The 21,876-nt window shown below is 39.2% G+C and overlaps 1 protein-coding gene across 1 annotated transcript; it reads left to right on the plus strand.

Annotated features, from left to right (window-relative positions):
* Window positions 1-3,087: 3,087 nt before the first annotated feature.
* Window positions 3,088-3,699, plus strand: Ppp1r2c (PPP1R2 family member C). Its single transcript, XM_026387596.1, has one exon. The coding sequence runs from the start codon at window positions 3,088-3,090 to the stop codon at window positions 3,697-3,699; it is 612 nt and encodes a 203-aa protein (XP_026243381.1).
* Window positions 3,700-21,876: the final 18,177 nt, after the last annotated feature.

The following is a 21,876-nucleotide window of genomic DNA, read 5'->3' on the forward strand; positions in this document are numbered from 1 at the left end:
AATTTTTTTTTTGGAAAAGACTGCCAGATTTTTCCATTGCCCTGATATGTAATCTTATGAAAGTTTTTTTATTTAATTTTAGACAAGAGACTGAAGGTACATCAAACAGATAACTGGGTATCTCCAAAATCCACTTGAGGCAACAAAATAGTCAATTTGTTTCCAATTAGCTTTTCTTTTCAGTCCCTAATGGTAGAGAGAGTTGCTTTTAGGAGTTTCTGAGTCACTTTAGAGCCCCTAATGGTAGCAAAGGACTAAAGTTGAAGTCAGTGCCTGAGAGAGTTGAGGAAATGGAGTGGGAAGAGAAAAGTATGGCAGGGGTAGTGGTCAGAAGGTTGAAAGAAACAGGACTTAAAAGGTGACATATAAAAGTATTCAAGGGATCTAAAAGAAAAAAATATATATTTATTTCTTTTTTTCAGTCCTAGGTATCAGACCGAGGGCCTCATGCATACTATGCAAGCTCTCTACCACTGAGCCACATCCCCAGTCTTCAAGGGAATTAAAGATTGAAGGTGATAAAATAAAGAATGAAGAGCATAGGTGATAGGAACAGAAAGGCCTTACAGGAGCTAGTTTAGTGAGATCTCAAGTTTTACAAGGAGGCTACTAAAATTACAAATAATCCTGAGCAAAATCATGTCTACAAAGAGAGGAAGTAGACAGATCTAGCAGAATATACAGTCAGCAGGGGTTTTGAAAAGTGGGCTTTTAGACTATTGAGAAGTTTCAATGGGAGAAGCAGAATCAAACACAAAAGAGAGGTCTCACAAATCTCTGGGAATAAATTTCCAGCCTAGGGAGTCAGGAAGTAATTCCCACTTGAGAAATAAAAATTCCCACTTGAGCAGGAAGAATTTTCTATCCCAGAGCCAATTCCAGGAGTCAGGGAATAAATGTAACCCCCAATCCAGACAAAAAAGCCAGGAAGAAAGACTTCTGGTCCATCAAGTACTGCTATAGTTTGTTCCCATCAAAATTAATGTTGAAATTTGACCCCCATTGTGAGGTATTAAAAGGTTACAAACTTCATCTAACTATGATATTTGGAGATGGGGCCGCTGGGAGGTAATTAAGGTTAAATGAGGAGATAAGGGTGGGGACTCCAAAGAGACTGATTTTATAATAAAAGGAGGAGAGACCTGAAGTAGTATGCTGAGTTTTATCATGTGATGCTCTGTGTTGCTTTGGGGCCCTACCAGCAGGAAGGACCTAATCTTATGCAGATACCCAATCTTGAAGTTCTCAGTCTTCAGAACCATGAGCCAAATAAACCTTTATTCTTTATAAATTACTCATTCTGTGGTACTCAGCTGTAGCAATAGAAAATAGGCCAAAGTAGGTATCTTTCAAAAGAAACCCAGGACTCCAACCCAACTTTAAAGTGCACATTCCAAATCATAAGATCCAAAATCTATCCTCACCATGCTTTAACAGATCATTTTCCAGAACACTGGTTCAGAAATCAGACTTACCAAAGGATCCTTGATCAGTTAGGCAGAAGTGAAGACAAAGGTTTCAAGGGTGTACATTTGGGATTCTGGGTGAGGGGTTCATGAGTCCAATGATGAATCTGATCATATTAAGTCACTGTTACCATAACTGCCAAAAAAAAACGTTATTCATAACATTTGTTAAAATTTAGGAAATTCTGTTCAATAGGGGGCTATCACAATAGGTACAGGGACCAGTACAGTGGAGATTTACAATGGAGGAACTGGGCTTAACTTCAATATGATAAATGACATTTTATAGCTAAGAAGTAGGGTGGGGGTTAGTGGATGGAAATTTAGTAAGAAGAAACAACAAGGGTAAGGAGGAATTCTTGCTAGACTGAACCAATAGGATTCTTGCTTAAGGCAGGCCAGGGTAATCAAATATCTAGTATGGGGCATGTGAAATTTGGATAGATATTCAGGATAGTCAGGAGCCAGCAGTATCACTAAGGGTAGGGGTTTTCACTAAGTTGACAAGCACAGCAAGGAAGCCTAAGAGGGCTCAGAGGAAACTGATTAAAGTTTGGTCAAAGGAGGGAGTCTGAGTTTCTTTTTCCTCTTGGCATTTACCATCTAAAGTACACAAGTAATGTATTACAAATGACTCCAAGTGTTGCCAAGGAGAACAGAATATACCATGAAAGTAAAGGGAGGACTGTTTGCTTTGGGGGACGAGAAATGGATACCACAAACCAATAAAGACTGAGCTGAAATCTGAAGGGGCCCTCCAGGCTGTAGGAAGAATCTGGAAAGGGGTACTTGTATCATCAATGCTCTCAGAATTGAAAGGCCATAATAGAAAAGTGGAGGTAGGGTGGAGAGAAGTTTTGGGAAGAAAGCTTCAAATAGCTGTCTGAACACACACTGAACAGATGATACAGCACCTTTCAGCCTCATACTAGAGATAATGGGCAGCCTTTGAAGGGTTTGAAAGACATGACAAGGTCTGATGGGTGCTTTAAGAAGATCACTGTGGCCAGATGGTGGATAAGAGATTGGGCGGTGGCAGAAGAGATAAAATGAGAATTTCTTGAAATATTTAGGCCAGCGTCATAGGGCTGGATTGGAAAGTGAGCAATCTGAAGGAACCAAGAACCACCTTCAGGTACCAGGTGGTCAAAGAGGCTGATGTTGGGGCCATTCTCTGAAACAGAGAGTGGGAGAGGAAGAACAGGAGAAAAGAGGAGAGTTATCACCTTCTGGCCGATGCCTCCCATCTTTCCAAAGTAGTGGTTTTCAAATTTTGACAGTAACAAATACATTTTACATAGTTTCTCTGTAGATGGAGTGTGGTGAAGTTCCATATTTCCTATCTTATTTCGTTAAAAAAAAAAAAAAGAAAAGAAAAAAAAAGATGGCCGCCTGCTTGCGTCGGTTGGTAGCTGGTGACCTTGGCAGTGACATAGGCTGTGACGGAGGAAGGTAGCATTGTGAAGAGGCTTCTGGTACCCTTTGTGATGCCTGGGCCATGGTGCTCACCATTGGGGTGTTGGGAGATGCTGGCCAGACAGTTCGGGCTGCTGTTTCAGCCCGAGCGAGGCGGGCGGCTGCTCTGCAGCCCCAACCTTCCGCAGCCTTTTGCTCGCCAAGCATGGCAGCCTCCACCACCTCCCACCGGCCGATCAAGGGGATCCTGAAAAACAAAATTTCCACCAGTTCCTCGGTAGCATCTCCTGCCCAGCCATCAGGAGGTGCTACCCAGGAGGTGCAGCGAAAGAAATCTCAGAGGTGGGATGAATCCAACATTCTGGCGACGCACCGTTCATCATACAGAGATTATGATTTAATGAAGATAAACGAGCCTGGCACTCTCTGCGTTAGTGTACAAGATGATGGGGAAGATCCCAGTGAAGTCGAAGCAAAAGAAGACATGACTCCAGACATCTTAGCTAAGAAATTAGCAGCCACTGACGCATTTGGGCCCGATTGCCAGGAAGAAGAGCAAGACAGCAGTGAAGCGCACACGAGCAAATACCTTCTCGACAAACAAGAGAAACAGCGACAGTTTGAGATGAAAAGGAAGCTTCATTACAATGAAGGACTGAACATCAAGTTAGCTAGACAATTAATTTCAGAAGACCTACAAGCTGAAGCAGAAGAAGATAAAAATCAAGAAAGTCTACATTTTACAAATGAAGAAAAGACTACTACAGAAGAAGCTCACACAACGGAAGAACTACACACCCAGCCATGCAACGCCTAGAAGACCTTTGCTGCCGTGAATTACTATCAAAATGCTTCTTCTCTTTCATATTCATGCTTTAACTGCTGATTTGCCGATCGGTTAAATTGTACTACCAGAAATTAAATGGTAATCTTAAAAAATAATAGATTTGGTGGAAAATGGCTATCTGTTCTTGCACCTAATTCTTTGCTACAAATGTAGATCTTGACATTAGTCCAAAACCACATCACTTTTATAAATCTACTGGTTAATGTGTATATAGTTTTTTAGTGTGTTGAAGGCTTAAATGGGGACAAATTTATATTCACTTCTAGATGTACTAGGTTTTACAGAAAAGATTTTGTTAAATCAAATACAATTGACATGGTAGGTTGTCTGGGTTGGTATTTAGGCTGAAAACAACTTGTCTTCAGGATGATTTTCCTGTTTAAATGAGATAGAATACATTATAAGATTTATTGTTGAATTTCCTTAGCTTAGTACCTTTAAAATTTCTCAATTTTAATTCAATATTTACAAGGAAATGACAATTTTTTAAAAAATCAAAAGTAGCCATTTTTATGAGGAGATGTCAAGTTATGATTGGAACAATACCCTGGTTTTATAGACACTAGGTGGGCAAATTTGGTGTAATTTTAAAAATTATAATGTTATCTCAATGTTCCCTTCTGATATATGTCCTAACCTTTATCTTTTGTTTCATCAGTCCTGTTGACCCAGTACATATCCAATCCTTTATGATGTATTATAGATTGTCATGGCATTAGGAAATCTTCTTTCCCTCAAATATTTTATTTTATTGCAGCAGTATCATTTCTATTTTGATGATCATGGTCTATTCAGTTTCCCAGTGTGTGGAGAAAATAGATTGAATATCAGAGGGCTATATACAAGAAAGAAAATTCAGCTACTAAGCTAAAACATTTTGGTTTACAACTTGCTATTGTTAGCTTATTGTTTGATCCAATTAGTTTTTAGACATCAAATGAGTTTCTCCATTTTTCATGAAAGAAAAAGAAAATCAGTAATATAGTTCCTGAATACATACAGAAGAAAGCCCAAAAAGTTTGTGTTTTCTTTTTTAAATTGAGAATTAAATTGTATATGAATGGTATATAAATTGCAGATTCATATACAGTTATATGAAATAATACAGTGTATTTGCTCACAAGTGAGCACATATTAAGCACAGCCACATGTCAGGGGCAATTGTCTGGGCTAGGGAGAGAAAGATGAATGCCACAAAAGAGATTCAAGAATTGAAGGAGATGTCTGAAATGTTATTTATGAAGGCCTCTTGAGGAAGAAGATACCTGTATTCAAAGAGGGACAAGATTTTTGGTTGGGGTTACATATCTATTTGAACAACAAAGGTGCATTCCAGATGGCTGCAGAACAAGCACTAGTTTTAGAAGAGGACTGCTGTGTTCCAAGTTCCTTCTTCCTAAAGGTGAGGACAGAAGGAGCCCAACCCTAGTGACCTGTTCCTGCTCAGCAGAAGAGGAGATGAAACATTTGGCTAGAATTGGGGGTGGAATACAGAAGAGGGGCAAACCATAAAAGACTACATACATGAGGAGGTGATGGGGCCATTAGAGGAAATAACACATGGGCCTACATTGAGGGGTGGTCAACTTGGAGAATCCTTTTCCACAAGATTATGCTCACACCGTTATTTCCCCAGCACATCACACTTCAGCGATTAGGGAGAAATCTACGCAAGGAGAAAGAAAGAGGGATGGAGCCTTCAAAACGCATATTTGGGAAGGAGCACATCAAATAACTTCATATAAGAAATTTGATGAAGGGCTGGGGTTGTGGCTCAGTGGTACAGCACTTGCCTAGCACATATGAGGCACTGGGTTTGATCTTAGCACCACATTAAAAAATCAATACTATAAAGGCATTGTGTCCATCTATAACTAAAAATATTTTTTAAAAGAACCTTGATGAAATTAGCACTACATTTCATAATCAGAAAATTCAGTACATAAGCAACAGGATGCAACATTCCAAACTACACATTTAAGGAGAAGCAAAATAGACCAAGCTCTTGACCACCAGCTATGCTTGTGGGGCTTCAGCAGCCAAACCTGCATGTGCAGATGACTGTGGAGGATTTATGAATGCAGACTGTAAAACGTCTGGGGAAAACTGAAAACTGTTGGTGTGTATCTCTGTGTGTCTACATGTGGGCATGGGGGAAAGCTGCCTCAGGCGTTCTTCCCCACCAGTATAAACACAGTTCTCTAATACAAGGTTATCCATTATTAGCTCCAAAGAAATATAAAGAATTGTTTTTATCATTGTGTAGGCAGAGCATTTTTGCATCACTGAACTTGCCTATGCATGCTGGGTACTAAATAGCTTATTCTTCCAAGGAGCCTTCTTTTTCTTCATCTTTTTTCCCCCAGTTTTAAAGCAGACTCTTTGAAAGGTGCATATGAACCCGGTTTCCATAGCAATTGCAAGCATCAGTGATAACCCACAGCTTCTAAGTTATAATACACAGGCTACTCTATTAATGAGTTTCAAGCTGCATTTCCATGAGACAACGGCTCAGCCACTGATAGATAAGGTCAGACCCCATCTTCAAACTTTAAATTAAATCAGAATAGATCAAAATGAATGGAGGGAGGAGGTGTCCTTTTGGGAAAGTGTGCTGTTAAAAAATATGTTCTTTGTGGAGGCAAAACAGTTGCTTTTGTGGTTTGTAATGCCCAGATGGAAAAATTTTAAAACAGATACAGCTTCTTCTGGGTTATTAATGGCATGTTGTCATTTTCTTATGCTATTTGTGAGTGAATTTTTCCAACAGTAGCTCAGATTCTTAAGAAAGCACACAATCTTTTGCCCCAGGAAGAGCAGGTGTGTTTGTTAATTCTTGCCAGGCAGGTCTGGAATAACACAAGTTCAATGATAATTTATGAAATTATTTATTCATGCACTGAAAACCAAGACTCTGTGCTTGTTTTTAAAAAGTTCCCAGTTTACTGGAGGGCTCAGCCATGCCACCAAGGCCATTTCTACCCTGTGCAAGAATGCATGACCTGGATCCTTGAGGGACATTGCCTAAAGTATCGAAAGGCCTTCCCATGGAGTTGAATTTGAGGAGAAATAGAATTGGCATTCCAGATGTAGGTAACAGACATTGTAGCTCTTTTGGGGTAATACAAGCTATCCTATAAGAGGCATAGTATAGAATTGAAGAGTTAAGAAGGGCTGTGAAAGGACCCATACACTGCACAAAGGCAAAGGGAGTCACTAACATTTTTAAGCAGCAGTGATTGAGCACATTTAGGTTTTTGAGACACCACTATGGCTGAGGGTACAGCCTTGAATGAAACAGGGTGGGGAGGGCAAAGCTGGAGACAGGAGCACAAATATGTGACATGAATTTCAGGAAGCTTCTGACAGTAATGTTAAAGTGCTGAATCTCTTATCTTGTATTCATGGCCAAGTCACAATCTGTCCTACACCAGTGTCAAGCACAGAGTTGTTTCCAGAGTAGCTATATCAACATCACCCAAAAGCTGGTTAAAACACCAAATACTTGGGCTACATCCCAGATGTACTGACTCAGTCTTTCTGGGGCTGGGGCCCAACCATGCAGATTTTTATAAGCACCCCAGGGTACTTTTCTGGATTTTCAGGTTGGAGAACCACTGCTCTACAATACAACTTTGAATTATCTGAGTTCAATATTTTAGGACAGATTTTACTGTTTGTGTGTGTGTATATGCATGCTTGCATAATATGTACACAATTTTGCAAACTATGTCGCATTGAATTTGAGGACTGCACACAGGTTTGCTAGGAATATTTCACAAGTATGCTGCCAGACTAAGACCAGGGCTGTATTCAGTCTTTCCCCAAAATTAGTACAACCACTATGGAAATCAGTATGGTGGTTCCTTAAAGGGCTAGACATGGAAACACTAATTCAGCTATTCTACACTTCAATATTTATCCTAAAGGATTAAAATCATCATACTACAGTGATACATACCCATGTTTATAGCAGCACAATTCACAATAGCCAAACTATGGAATCAGATGTTGAGAACCACAGCCAAAGGGGCCCCAGCAAACTTCCAGCTGCCAGCAAACTTCCAGCTGCCAGCTGATGATTGGCTCACAGCAGCCCCAGCAACATCTAGCTGATTGGCTCCTCTGCAGTGATGCTCATTGGGCTGTTTCCCTGCCCTTTCGGACCACGGAGCTGCTCATTGGGGGAATTCTTTGGCTCTGCCCACGAGACCCAGCCAATCGGCCTCAAGAGCAGGAGGATTGTGGGAGGAGGAGAGGCTGGTGTGGGGGTGAGAGGCTTGTGGGAAGCCGGTGGTGGCAGTTGGGCTCTGAGGGTTTTTCCTGAGGAGCTGTTTTGTTTGGCGAGTGTGGTTCTAAAAATAAAGTTAGTTTCTTTTGACAAGTGGCTCCTGAATTGTGCCCAGCCAGACTGCAGCAATCAGTCTAGGTGCTCATCAACTGAAGAAAGGACAAAGAAAATGTGATATATGATATATATATATATATATATATATATATATATATATATATATACATATATTCATCCATTATGTCATTTGCAAGAAAATGGATAGAACTAGAGATCATTATATTATATAGCCAAATAAGTCAAACTCAAGATTAAGAATTGTATGTTTTCTCTCATAGGCAGAAGCTAGAGAGGAAAAGGAAAAAGAAAGATGGGGGCAGATCTCATGAAAATCAAAGGGAGATCTGAGGAAGGACAAAGGGGTAGAAGATGGGGAGGGAGGGAGAAAATACTGGAGAGTGACATTGGTCAAATTATATTATTATATTGTGTGGCATGTACAAATATGCAACAACTAATCCCTTAAGTATGTACAACTAGAATGCACTAATAAAGAATATGGGAAAAAATATTTCCCCAGGCTTCCCCATGAAACAATTTCTCTAGTCCCTCCTCATCCTCTAGTACATTGCGCTGTCCTCACACTGGTCTAGTGAACATTCCTAATGCCACTACGGAACTCACAGGACTTTACATCTCCAGATTTGCTAGGGCTATTTTCCCTCCCCCAACATATATTTTCCTGTTTTTATTGTGTGTCTCACTCAATCCTCCACATTAGTGCAAATCTCACCTCAAATTCCTAAGTCAGAGTGACTTAGGGGAGGCAGAAGAATCTAGTAATTAGCATTACATTATTTAGAGTCAAAGAGATCTGCATTTGAATCCAGTCTGCAATATGTCAGCTGAATCATCTGAGGTAAAACACTTCTCCTGTTTAACCAAGTTTCCTCACAGTGAAACGAGGATAACAATAACATACCTTCCATGTACATTTATTGGAATGACTAAATGAAAATATGTTAGTGAAACACAATGGCTTCTAGTAAATATTCAGTAAATGGTAGCTGTTATTCTTCTCATCTGCACATATTTTCTCTACATCTGTTAAATTGCTGATCGTTTCTGTAGAAGTACTAGACATTTCTGAATCCATCTCTCTTCTCCAAGTGGACTGAGAGACTTTTGCAGACAGTTGCACCCATGTGTCTGATATCTCCTTGCACAGTGCCTTATACCCAACAGATGCTATGAAATGGAGATTGCACTTGAATGTGTCTTCCTCTTGTCCCGTTGGATAGTATAACCCACAAATGACTTACCTACTTAAATATAGTTTGTACCCCTGAGGCTCCTCAACCTTCAGTGTCATGAGCTTTAAGGGACAAAGTGAAAAGGTGACAGTCTCAAAAAGTAAGGCTTGAGTGGCAGTTACTTTAAGTCACCTTCTCTTTGAGGATGTCCTTGGTGTTTTCATCACACTAAGTCTGAAAAGTTGGAGATGAAATGAAAGGACAGCAAGCAGGATTTGGATGTAAAGCCAATCTACAATTTAATTTTAAAATTCGTTGAAACTTCTAGGACACAGTCAAGTTTATGAAAGAAAGGAATTAATTCTGTTTCATGAATCCAAACCACAGGTAAGAACCACATCCAGTTATTTATAGTAACGTATGACACTTTATAGTCAGAATGTTTCTGATTCTTATTTTTTCTTTCTGAACTCCCTTTATTAATTATTTCTGACTTTCATAGAAAATGTTTATGAGTGAAAATTTGTAGAGCTAGAAGGGACCTAAAAGACCCTTTACAACAACTGCTTCAAATTAGAGGTAAGGTCCTCTGTCTCACAAATAGTAGAGACCAAATTGTCACCCAGAGTTTACAAACCCAAGGAGAGGGTATGCTTTTATATGGCCACAAGATCTTTCCCTGTACACAGGGGGAACATAAATTGAAAACACATTCAAGTGGTTTCAAGTTGGTTGGGAGACCCTTCTTGAATTTATAACTCAGGAAAGTCTTCCAGGAGAGGATGTTTTCTCTTAGAAAGTCTAATTTCAGACAGTACTTGATGCCCTGTCTGGCTGATACTTTGTCTTTTCAAGGTGCATGAGGCTTAACACCTAGCCCCTCTGGCAGTGCTTGGGCATAAAAATAATGGAGAATAAAAAATATCAGTAGTGCACCTGGGATAACTCACCACCCCTATATCCCCATCTTCTCTGAGTGACAGAGAGTCACTTATGGTCCCCTCACAGTCTGTTTCCTCTTACCTTCTTTATTTGTGAGGTGTGAAACTACCCATGTCATAGGGTTGGTGTGAGGAGTTTATGAAGTAACACATGGAGAGAGCTTAGCACAGCGCTAGGCACATGTAAACACTCAGTCAACATGGGCTACACTTAATAATCTTTTTGTTAGCATTATTCTGGAGTTCTGCATGGGACTCTAGCACTAATCAAAGCCAGCTGGGTTCCTGCCCTGAAATCCAATATTGGAAAAGAGCAAACTCTGTGGCCTATAGAACAGGCAGAATATATGACAAGACCAGGGTCTACACTTTCTTCACATCACAGGCGGGACTTTGTGCTTGAACTGACACTTGTGTGTACCAAAATTAGACATTGTGGTGAACCTTGTGATTTACCCTCAGATGCCTCCTTAGGATCACAGCTTCCGAGAATATCGTCCTCACATGGCCCTCATCTGTTAGCCCCCTTCTTTGCCAGGAATACCTCAGCTGATGAGAAACCTTTGGCTTAAGACCATGTCCCTTCCTGGGGTGTCCCCAAACTCAATGACTGTTCAATGTGAAGATCTAATGGGCCTCTCCATTTGAGCCCAACTTGGGACAATTCTGAGAGGTCATCCCATGTTCAGGGCTCCCTGTGGAGGTGGCCAAGGAATACCATTGTGACTTTGTTACTGCTTGACTTCTCCCTCTGCTCAGTCTTTCTTCTTCTCCTCCCTATTTACTGGTAATGCTCCTAAGAGCCCCCTTCAATAGCTTTTGGTATGCTAATCTCCAGTTTAGCACCTACTTCCAGAGGGAAATCAACCTGCAACAGATCTCTAATATCAGAAATGCTGAAGTAGGTATGATCTAGTGTCAAACTCAAACTTCTATGCTCAGACTTCAAAAAGGGGCCATCTGAGATTCACTGTAGCTGCTGACATTTCAGAGCTTTTGGGCTGCTGATTCTTTCCTCGTAGGCAGCATAGAGAACAAGTGCCAGAGGACTGTTAGCAATGAGAAATAAACAAGGGATAAAAACACCCACCTTAAGGTAAGCTTTGCCATACTTAGCTGTTCTTTTGGCATGACTCACCTGCCCCTAACTCTGAAATGGGACATAAGGAGAGCCAAATCTTCCCTTGCCCAGTCAACTCAGTTGGAACTTTAATTAAGATTTTGTTCAGATCCCACAGGGCCTTCAAGTTTCTCTTTTTTAAAAAAAAATCATGAATGTATTAGGATTTTGTATCAATAGTTCATCCAACTCTGATCAGAAGGGAGTTTAAACATGGACCCTGTTTAGTGACAATCTCAAGTCCAACTAACATCAAATAGGTATCAGCTACATTCTTAAAGCTCTGATGGAATGAGATGAACATCATTACCCTAGGTACATATATGAATGCACATATGGTGTGACTCTACATCATGTACAACCAGAGGAATGAACAGTTATGCTCCACTTGTGTACAATAAATTGAAATGCATTCTGTTGTCATGTATAAGTAAATAGAACAAATAAAAAATGAAGAAAAAATCTGTAAAACAAAAACAAATCCATCCAATATACTTAAAAATGTGGACAGAAGCATTATCTGTTAGAAAATATATGTGAGTTATCATCATGAGGTGGAAGCTCTTCAATGTGAACTTTTAAATTCCCTGGTTTGAATGCTATATATAGTCTCAGTGTATCAACTCCAAGACTCTAATCTGTACCCTTCTGGCACCTTGTGATAAGAAAGAAAAATTATATTTTAATTTCTGTGTATTTCTTCTATTGATAAAATAATCTTCAGTCTGTGACATTGGATTTTGGAAAATTATGATGAAAATAGTAAAAGTAATGTATATATTATTAGCATTATTTATTTTCATACAACATCATTAATATCCCTGGAGTATCCAAAGCTTTTTATTTCTCATCTGTTTTTTTCCTGCCACAAATAAAAATTCCATGCCCTGGAAGGCTTTGATTCCACAGCACTGAAGTTTCAGAAAAAAAATTATGGAAAATGAAAAACAAAAAACTGATGATAAAGTATTCTTAAATCTGTATTCTCAAATCTCATCTCAAGATCAGAAACGAGAGTACCAACTAGTGAAAAATAATGTGGGCATTGGCAAGTTCTTGACCACCTAGGATTCAAGCTGGATTTTTTTGGGGGGGTGCTGTGGGGGGGCAAAACTTTTACCTTCTATGTATTGATGTGTTGATAGTTCAGTTCATTTGAGATCCACAGAGGACTGGTGGTGTAGTTCAGTGGTGGAAAACTTGTCCAGCATGTATGAGGTCCTAAGTTTGATTTTCAGTTCTGAAAAAGAAAAGAAAAAAGTGAAAGAAATTTAAAGAAAATGAGTGATGTAAATTTTCCTAAAAGGTACAATGGTCGTCTCACCTTTGTAAATTCATTGTCTCCAGAGGGCTCAACAATATGGAAGTTAGTACATAAGTTTGGTATTGATAATAATTCAGGGCATCCCCTTCTGGGTAACTTTAGTCATATCACTGAGTTTTAATTTCTAAGTCAAATTGGTTTATACTGCACTGGGAATGCAGAAATGAATGAGCTGGTCCATATTCTCAAAGATTTCCGTTAACGGTGGCAACTGTTTGCTTTATAACTGTGACACACTGTGGCAAAGATTTCGGGCTAACCCTAGGCACAGGACCTCCTGCAGAGAGCTTGGGGACAAGGGAGCATGGCTGCCCCCCACCCCGCCCCCCCACTGCACGACCTGGCAGCCACAGTGGCCTGTCAGACCCAGATCCCCTGAGCCGCTGGGTCTCCTGGGCCAACCCCGTCCTCCCAGGCGAAGTCGCAGCCCAGGTCATGGCGCCCTTGGGTGTCGCGGAGGCCAGGCGAGGCGAGGTGAGGCGAGGGAGGCGAGGTGAGGTGTGTGACACGGAGGAGAGGGTTAGGGTGAGGAGAGCGGCGGCCGCACGAGCACAGCAGGGGCTTCCAGCAGGAGGCCAGGGGACCCCAGAGCCCGGCCACCATTAGACCGGACCTGAGCCCGCAGGTCAGGGCCCAGGGCCGCTTCCCGACACGGCGCCTCCTCCTACACTCGGGGGACAGAGGCCACCCGTCCTGGAAAGTGCGCGAAGCCCCGGGTGAGGGCGGGGCCAGTGGTCAGCGGCCCCCACCCCCCAGGAGGACCCTTAGGGGTCCACTGGGGAGCGTCAGTGGTCCATGGGGGGAACCGTTATCGTCCCATGGGGGGACAGTTAGTGTCCCATCGGGAGAACTGTTAGCGGGCCTGTGGGGGGACAGTTAGCAGACCACAAGGGGGGGGGACAGTTAGCAGACCGCAAGGGGGGGACAGTTAGCCTTCCATGGGGGGAACCCTTAGTGGTCCATGCGGGGACAGTTAGTTGTCCATGGGGGGAACCATTAGCTCCATAGGGGAAACCATCAACTGCCCAGGGGAAAATGGTTAGCTGCCCTTGTGGGGAATGGTCAGTGGTCCACGGGGAGAACAGTTACTGGTCCACAGAGGGAATGGTTAGCTGCCCATGGGGGGGAACCATTAGCTGCCCATGGGTGGAAGGGTCAGCGGCCCAGCCTTCCAGCTGTTGGTGTCGGTTCTACAGTAGAGACAAAGGGCAGAGGGACACACCATGTGTGACCAATTGGAAGTGTCCTCCACCCTGGCCGTTTGTAGAAGGTCTGTGTCTGTGTATTTACTATGAAAAAGCTGCTCTCAACTTTCCCCCACCTGTTGACACTTCTGCTGCATCTGGACATTGTAAATGTAGAGAGGTTGCCAAGGCATCATAGAGTCAGACAATAACACATCTTGTAAATGCCCATTTGTTTGAAAAAAAAATCAGAATTGTGTCCTGGAAGTGCATGAAATGGAGTTGTTAGACCTCTAGGAGCCACACTTGTCCATGTTTGTTCAGTGGGTTAGAAGACATGGGGAAGACTCCCACTGTGAGGAGGAGGAGGCCCTGTGCCAGGCTGCTTATATGTAAATGACATTTTTTTCCTATTATAGCTTTTGTTTTTTGTGTGTGTTTTATTCCTTGTTACTGTATGAATGAAGTAGTCTTTTTTCATGTTCTAAAGGGCCTGATATATATTTAAAGAAAAGTAGTAAAATACAACACATTTTGTAATTTAAAAAATTCTTATGAAATGTTTTTGGGGACAATAGCCAGACCCCCTGTTTAGCACTATATATCATTGTGTACTGATTCTTCAGAGTGCCATGCCAGTGTCCTTAAAATGAGGCAAAAGTAACCATTGTTCTATGTGTTTGTCTAACTTTGCTGTGTACGTAGTGTATATAAAGGACAAATAAGTCCTAATCTACATCTAGTCTTTCTAGATATTAAAGAGATTGCTAGTGTATGATAAAAGTAGAATTAGTAAACAAATTTTGTAAGTGTTGTTGAAATTCCTAGGAAGGATTGTCTTCTGAAAATGTAAGTGCTATAGCCCACTGGGTCAGTGAAGGGCCAGACATTTTCCAATTACAACTATTGTTATATGTGTGAAGTTTAGTCAAGATTAACATGTACATAGTGGGCAAATTGAGTCCTTACTTGAAACATCTAGTCTATCAAGATGTTTACAAGTGCCTGATGTATATTAAATGTAGAGGTAGTAAAATATCACTTTGTAAATACATTTTTGCTAAAATTTATATAAAATATTGTTTTTTTGAATGAAATTCTCAAACCATCTCTATGAGCAGTATAGTACTAACTGTACTTGTTCGGTGATGGGGAGGAGGTGGGAGGGAAGCAATTGCAAAAGGTAATATGTTAGTGTGTTCATACTTGAACATCCTCAGACATTATTTTTCTGTGTTTTGTGCATTTGCTTTTTGCTGTGTATGTAGTGTGTATAATGGACAAATGAGTCCCAATGTAGATGTTAAAAAGATTGCCAGGATATGATCAGGTAGTTAGAAAAATTAGCAATTTTGTACATTTTGTGTTGAAATTCATAGGAAAGCTTACCCTCTATAAATGACTTCTGGGTATGAATTTGTTTAACCACCTCTAAGTATAACATATGCTTATACTTGTCCACTGGACTGAAAGTAGTGAGAAGAAAGTGAAGAGGGGAAGGTTCAAAGACAAAATGATCATATTAGAAGATACCTCAGATTATAACCATTGCTATGTGTGCAATTTTATATACCAGTGCTGTGTGCATTGATAAATAAAATTGCAGATTCTTATGTGGAATATCTAGTCCTTCTATATACTTTGAAATGTTTGCTATATTTAAAAGTAGAAGTAGTAGAGTAAAACTTTTTGTAAATAGCTTTTAAAAATAGATTGAAAATACTGTGTTTGGAATTGTTGAACTACCTCTGAACAGAAAAAAAAGGAAGCACAGAAGTAGACATTGAATGTCCATTTTAAATAGAAACCTCCCACTTTTACCCACAGAATTTACACAACATTACAAATCTTTGGTTGGTCCTTAGGGAGAGGAGAGAACCTTTATGATCATCTCCAACTCATAGTCTTTGCAGGTGCATAGAACACACAAATTTGTGCCCAGTATCTATTTCTTATTTACTGAGTCCAAGAATGACTTGACTGATCTGGTATCACATTGTCATGTGTAAAAGGTAATAAAGGAACAATGATAAAGAAAATACTGCTAACAATATTTAATATTCTTTGACTATTTATTATGTGCCAGATCCTGTTCTAAAGTTTTGCAGGTATTCTAATTTCTTATCATCATGCTTTGAGAGAGTTGCTAATATTATTCTAAGTTCATAGATACGAAAAATGAGTAAAAGAAAAGTTAAGTAAGTTATACAAGATTAAGATCACTTCCAGCAAGTTAAGTAGCCACTCCAAGGCTAGAAGCAAAAGGCTTTAATTCTCTTTAATGCTATGTAGCATCTAGTATTGGCTGATATATCTAACTTAAAGGCTTATAAAGAGGCTCAACTGAGATAAATGTGAATACTTTGTAAATTATAAACTTTGTAAACATGTACATACACATTTTAATTGTGTGGACTGGGTAGTTTAATAACAGTTAACATTTGCATATAATTGATAAATCTGTATCACATATAATTTAGTAATAGAGTATGCCAACTAGCATTTTAATGTTTAGAATACCAAAGGAACTTGTTGAGGCTGGGGTTGTTGCTCAGTGGCAGAGCGCTTGCCTACCATGTGTTGAGGCACTGGGTTCAATTCTCAGCACCACATATAAATGAATTAAAAAAGGTCCATTGACAACTAAAAAAATAAAAAGTGAATTTAAAAAAGGAACTTGTGGGAACTAAATTTGAAAGATGGAATAACTAAATTAATATAAATAGCCAACTACTTTCTATAATTCTCTTTGCCAAGGAGCAGACTTTAGAATGAGGTTTATCTAAAATACATTCAAACTTCACTTCTTCTTTCCAAATCCCACTGAAATGACAGTAAGGACATATATAAGAAAATGCACCTATAACAGAACTAAAAGGGGGGATGTATGTCCCCAGGGTTAGGAATAGAGATCCTGACAAAAACCTGAAAGACTGAAAGATAAGGGGTAATTTTGACATATGAAATAGTGGTGGATGCCCCACATCATAACACAGAAGAAAGCAGAAGGGGAAGAGGCAGCTGAGCAACCTCTGAAAGTGGAGGAATTCTGAGCTAGAAGTTATCAGGTATGCAGAATTTGAGGGGGGAATGAGATGAAGCTCAGAATAAATAATGAAATAGTATCTAACAAGTAGCTGTAGGAAGTATGCCACCCCACATCCTCATGAAGAGAGACTGCCTCTACTTCTAAACAGGAAAATTACTTGATAAAGGAATGGTCTGGAGTCCTATAGTGGTTATTGATATGTCCTAGTAATGGCTTCCTTGTTTTGAAAATAGGGAAGATGTTCAACCTGCCTATCTTATTTCTGTATTTTCATGCTCAAAAACTAAAACTCCCCAGTGGGTGATATACTTCTTCTCTCAGAGAAAGAGTCTGACACAGCACCAGAACAAATCAATACTAACTACTTTTTCAAAAAACCAACTTGTACCCACATTTCTAAGTTGAAATGTACAATCTAGAATTATATGATATTTGATGAAATAAAATAGAAGAGCCCAATATAGTAGTTTTTTAAACAAAGATCCCAGAAGAGGAAAAAATAAACCAAGATATAGAAGATAAGTTTAAAATACATCTATTTAAAATTCCAAGAGTTATGGCTAATTGTTTTGCTTCAGGTTCATCTTCCTCCTGCTGCCCTTGTAGGCTGGGCAGAATGGTTTGAGTTCTCTTCTCTGCACTGACCTCTCCTTCCCATCATCTGGGTTTGCATACTATGTAGGCCTGCACCTATGACTTCCTTTCCTTTTTGACTTTTACCTCACAGGCCTAAAGCAGAATCATAGTTTATGATTATGAATGTGTTGAACTTAATGGTCACTGTAAGGATTGTCACTCAAGCAAAGATGTTTTCTTTTAGACCCATGGATTCTTCTCCATACCCTTTCCCTAAGAGATTCTGTTATCATCCTTAAAACTTTATTGGTAATCTAAGGTTGACTACCTCACCTCCCTTTTTAGGGTCCTATTTAAGCCTCTCCTACCAAAAGACAAAGGATTCGGATCTCTATCAGGGTCTTCCTTAGGACCGTTGAGTGTGATATAAGTTGGTAAACTATGGCTTGGAGGCCTACAATTGTATTGGAATAAGGTCAAATTCACTTCTCTGCCCAATGTTGTACAGAGTGGATAATTGTGATGAGACTGTATGTTTCATAGACCCCGAAATATTTACTCTCTGGCACACTAGAAAAAGTTTACTGACACCAAAGTAAATTAAAATGAGAAGTGTCTGAGGTAAATTAAAATGTCTATTGGAGCACTTATAACACATATAACCCATTTTTTGTTTTTACTTTGATAGGGATCTTGTTGTTTGATTCCAAAGAAGTGACTTCAGAAAATGAACACAAACTTGGAAGGAACACGTGGTAAGCAATACCCTTGAAGGCATCTTTTGATTTCTGGTAGGTGCTACCTGCTTCTTTAATACAGTCTTGAGATTATCCATATGAGGGTTTCTCCAAATGTGGTCACCAAACTATCACCTCATTCAAATGCGAGTTCTCTGGGCTTGAGCATGTAACCCAGTGGCACTTTCTTAGCATGTGCAAGGCCCTGTGTTCAATACCCAGCACTACAAAAATGCACATTCTCAGATCCCATCCAGGACCTACTAAATCAGAGACTCTGGTAGTGAGGCCAGTAGTCTGTGTTTTAATAAACCCTCTGGTGATTCTGAAAGATTCTGAGCACCACAGTTACATGTTAAACAGTTTTGTAGACTTTACAGAGCTGCACAAACTGTTATATGTTGAATCAGCCTTGATAATACAGAAGGAAGAAAGAGAAAGGCAATTGAACTAGAATACCTGTTCCCTTCTGGCATCCAGGAAGCTAAATTAAAGGGGATGTCCAGTATACTGTTGCTGAGCATGCAGAACTAGATTCCTGGGCTCCAGACTATATCTAGGATGGGATGTTAAGCATGGGAAAAGTGACTCTAGCAAAGAAGATACCTACCCATAAACTATCTTCAGTGACTTTTGTACTTTAGCTGAACAGTGACAGACTTGCCAATAACCTTTGACCCTTGGGTTCAACTATAAGATACTATGATAATGATTATTTCCCATTTTGTGAAGAAACCAAAAAAATAGACATGAAGCTACAACATTAAGTTAACTTAGAAAACCCACCTACCAAGTGGCAGATGCAGGGTATGACCTCAGACCTGTCTGTCACTTGATTTGTGCTCCTTCTGTTACCAAATGTGCTTTCCCAGAATGGGAGTAATGAAAGGTTCCCCAAGAACTTAACAATGGCACTGGTTAAAGCTGCTTGTATTGAGCTGCTCTGTATTCACCTGGCTTAGTTTGAATTTCATGAATCTCTTACTGAACACAAACCTATTAGAAAGTTCAGGTTTAGTAAGACACAGGAAGGGAAGTATGCTGCAGGTGGGGTCCATGTATGTAAAATGTATTGCTTATCTTCTTATGGAGAGAGTGCCCTGCTAAGTTTCTCATCCTGTGGGATCAAAGAGCATGCAATGGTGTGGAAAATCATTTCATAGCACTATAGCATTAATGTATTCATTTGGATCATAGATTTTTTTAAAGAGAGAGAGATAATTTTTTAATATTAATTTTTCAGTTTTTGGTGGACACAACATCTTTATTTTATTTTTTATGTGGTGCTGAGGATTGAACCCAGTGCCCCATGCATGCCAGGCGAGCCATGCACATTACCACTTGAGCCACATCCCCAGCCTTGGATCATAGATTTTTAAGGAACATTCCCAGTTCACCAGGAGAGTGTTGATTAGAATCAATGTATGGGTGGGGAGTGTGAAGTTTGGCAAAACATTTTTAAAAATTCTGTGTTTCTGTTGCTTTTCTAAAACAAATTACAGAAATTATCCCCTGACAGAATCTTCTTGGGGGATATACAAACAGTCCATTATAAAAGTATGTAGCTAGCAAGAATTTTAAAAAATTGCAGAAGCACTATAATGGATTATAAACTCCTAGAATATTCTATAGGCTCTGCCTGGAGACTTTTCAAACCTCAGTATACGGCACAGTACCTTGAGTGTAGAAGGTGCTCAGAATATGTTCATAGAGTGAAAGACTAATAAAATTGTCAAGAAACACTATCATAATTATGCTGGAAAGAGGGAAAGAGATTTCTAAGCACAGAAAAATCTATTTACAAGATTATTTTAACACATGTCAAGGTCCTAAACTATCATGAGGATATTAATAAATGGGTAAGCTACAGACAAAAAATCCTCACAGATATTTGATTTTTGCATAATAAATTAAGAATAGAATGTTATCAAAAGGAACATGTAAAGGAAACAGAATATTCTTAAAAATTAAGAATAGAATTAATTAAATAAACTGGAAAAAAGAGAAAATACAGAAGAAAATTAAGAGATGGAACATAACATCTAGGAAGTTGAATATCTATCTAATCAGAGTTTCAGAAGAAGGAAGAAGAAAATAGAGGGAAGAAAAAAAGAGATAATAGAAGAAAACTTCATATAATTTCACAAAATCATATCTCCAATATTAAAGAGCCCAGTAAATGTCCAGAAGAATAAGCACAGAAAAACCCACACTCAGACACATAACTAAAATTTCAGAATAATAATGATAAAAGCATCATCTTAAAAGCTTCTAGAGGATGGGAGAGCAGTGAGGAATGGGAAAAGAACCATAATCATGCAAAACATTGTAAACACTAGTTGCCAAAAGATAATGGGGCAATGTCTCAAAGTCCTGAAGGAACATTTTTTCAGCATAGTTCCATACTCAGGAAAATTATTTACTGAGCAAAATAGTTTTCAGACAAGCAGGGACTAAAGAGATTTAATAACAGCCCACACTTCTGAAAAAAATAAATTTATTTGAGAATGTGGTTTAGCAAAACCAGACATAGAATGAATTCAAGAATAAAAAAATGAAGAGAATTTGAGGGATAAGAAACCCTGAAATGAAAAGAAATTTCAAAATGACAATTCTATAACAAATCTGTAAGGCAAAAGGTCAACATTAAATACAGATACTGGGGACTCTGTGAAGAATTTCCTTGATCATTTGCACTCATTTTGACAAAATGTATGACTTACAAATGGATGATCTTGGTGATTAGATGAAAACATATGCTTCATTTGTCAACAGGGAAAAAATAATAGGCAGTTAAAAAGCCCAGAATGGGAAAAGTGATCAAAAAGAACATAGTTGGGCTGGGGATGTGGCTCAAGCGGTAGGGCGCTCGCCTGGCATGCGGGGGGCACTGGGTTTGATCCTTAGCACCACATACAAATAAAATAAAATAAACATGTTGTGTCTACTGAAAACTAAAAAATAAATATTAAAAATTCTCTCTCTCTCTTAAAAAAAGAACATAGTCAAAGTAAGAAAAAAGAAATTGTGATGTAATTTCATAAAGTGATATAAAGGACGAAACAAGGACGGAAGATTTGAGGGTTTTCAGAGGGGAATGGGGAAGCGTGACATAGTGTTCTAACAAGGGCTAGTATATTTTCTTTTACATACAATATTAGGAACTAATGTCCACTAGATAAAAATACACTATCATTAACTATATTTCATAGAAAGTGAGTTTTTCAAAGAAGCAGCATATAATAAAATACATTTAACACTAAATCCATTTTGAATATAATTTAGTCTTTGGTGGTACAGAAGAAATGCTAACTAAGATCATGCATTGATCATAGGTGATAATTGTGAATGTCTTGTCCTAATGAGGCATGGAAGTATTGGGCAATTTATCTGGAGGATAAAAAGCAGAAAAAAGAGGTCTTCATTTTATGGCATGCATGTGCACACACAAACATGGATACTAAGAAACAGTATTTGAGACTATCAGTTTTTTCAGCAATGACAAGAACTCTGAATGCTTACATATGCTCTCCATGGGAACTATAGAGGAAGAAATTGCACTCTAGAATATTCAACTCATGAATTCATCAGTTGCAAGAAGAATGGAAACTGTTTTAATTTATCTAATTTCAACCCTGCCAATTCTCTACCTCAATCACCTTACTCAGCTGC

The sequence above is a fragment of the Urocitellus parryii genome, chromosome X (genome assembly GCF_045843805.1).
Source record: "Urocitellus parryii isolate mUroPar1 chromosome X, mUroPar1.hap1, whole genome shotgun sequence".
Taxonomy (NCBI): Eukaryota; Metazoa; Chordata; class Mammalia; order Rodentia; family Sciuridae; genus Urocitellus; species Urocitellus parryii.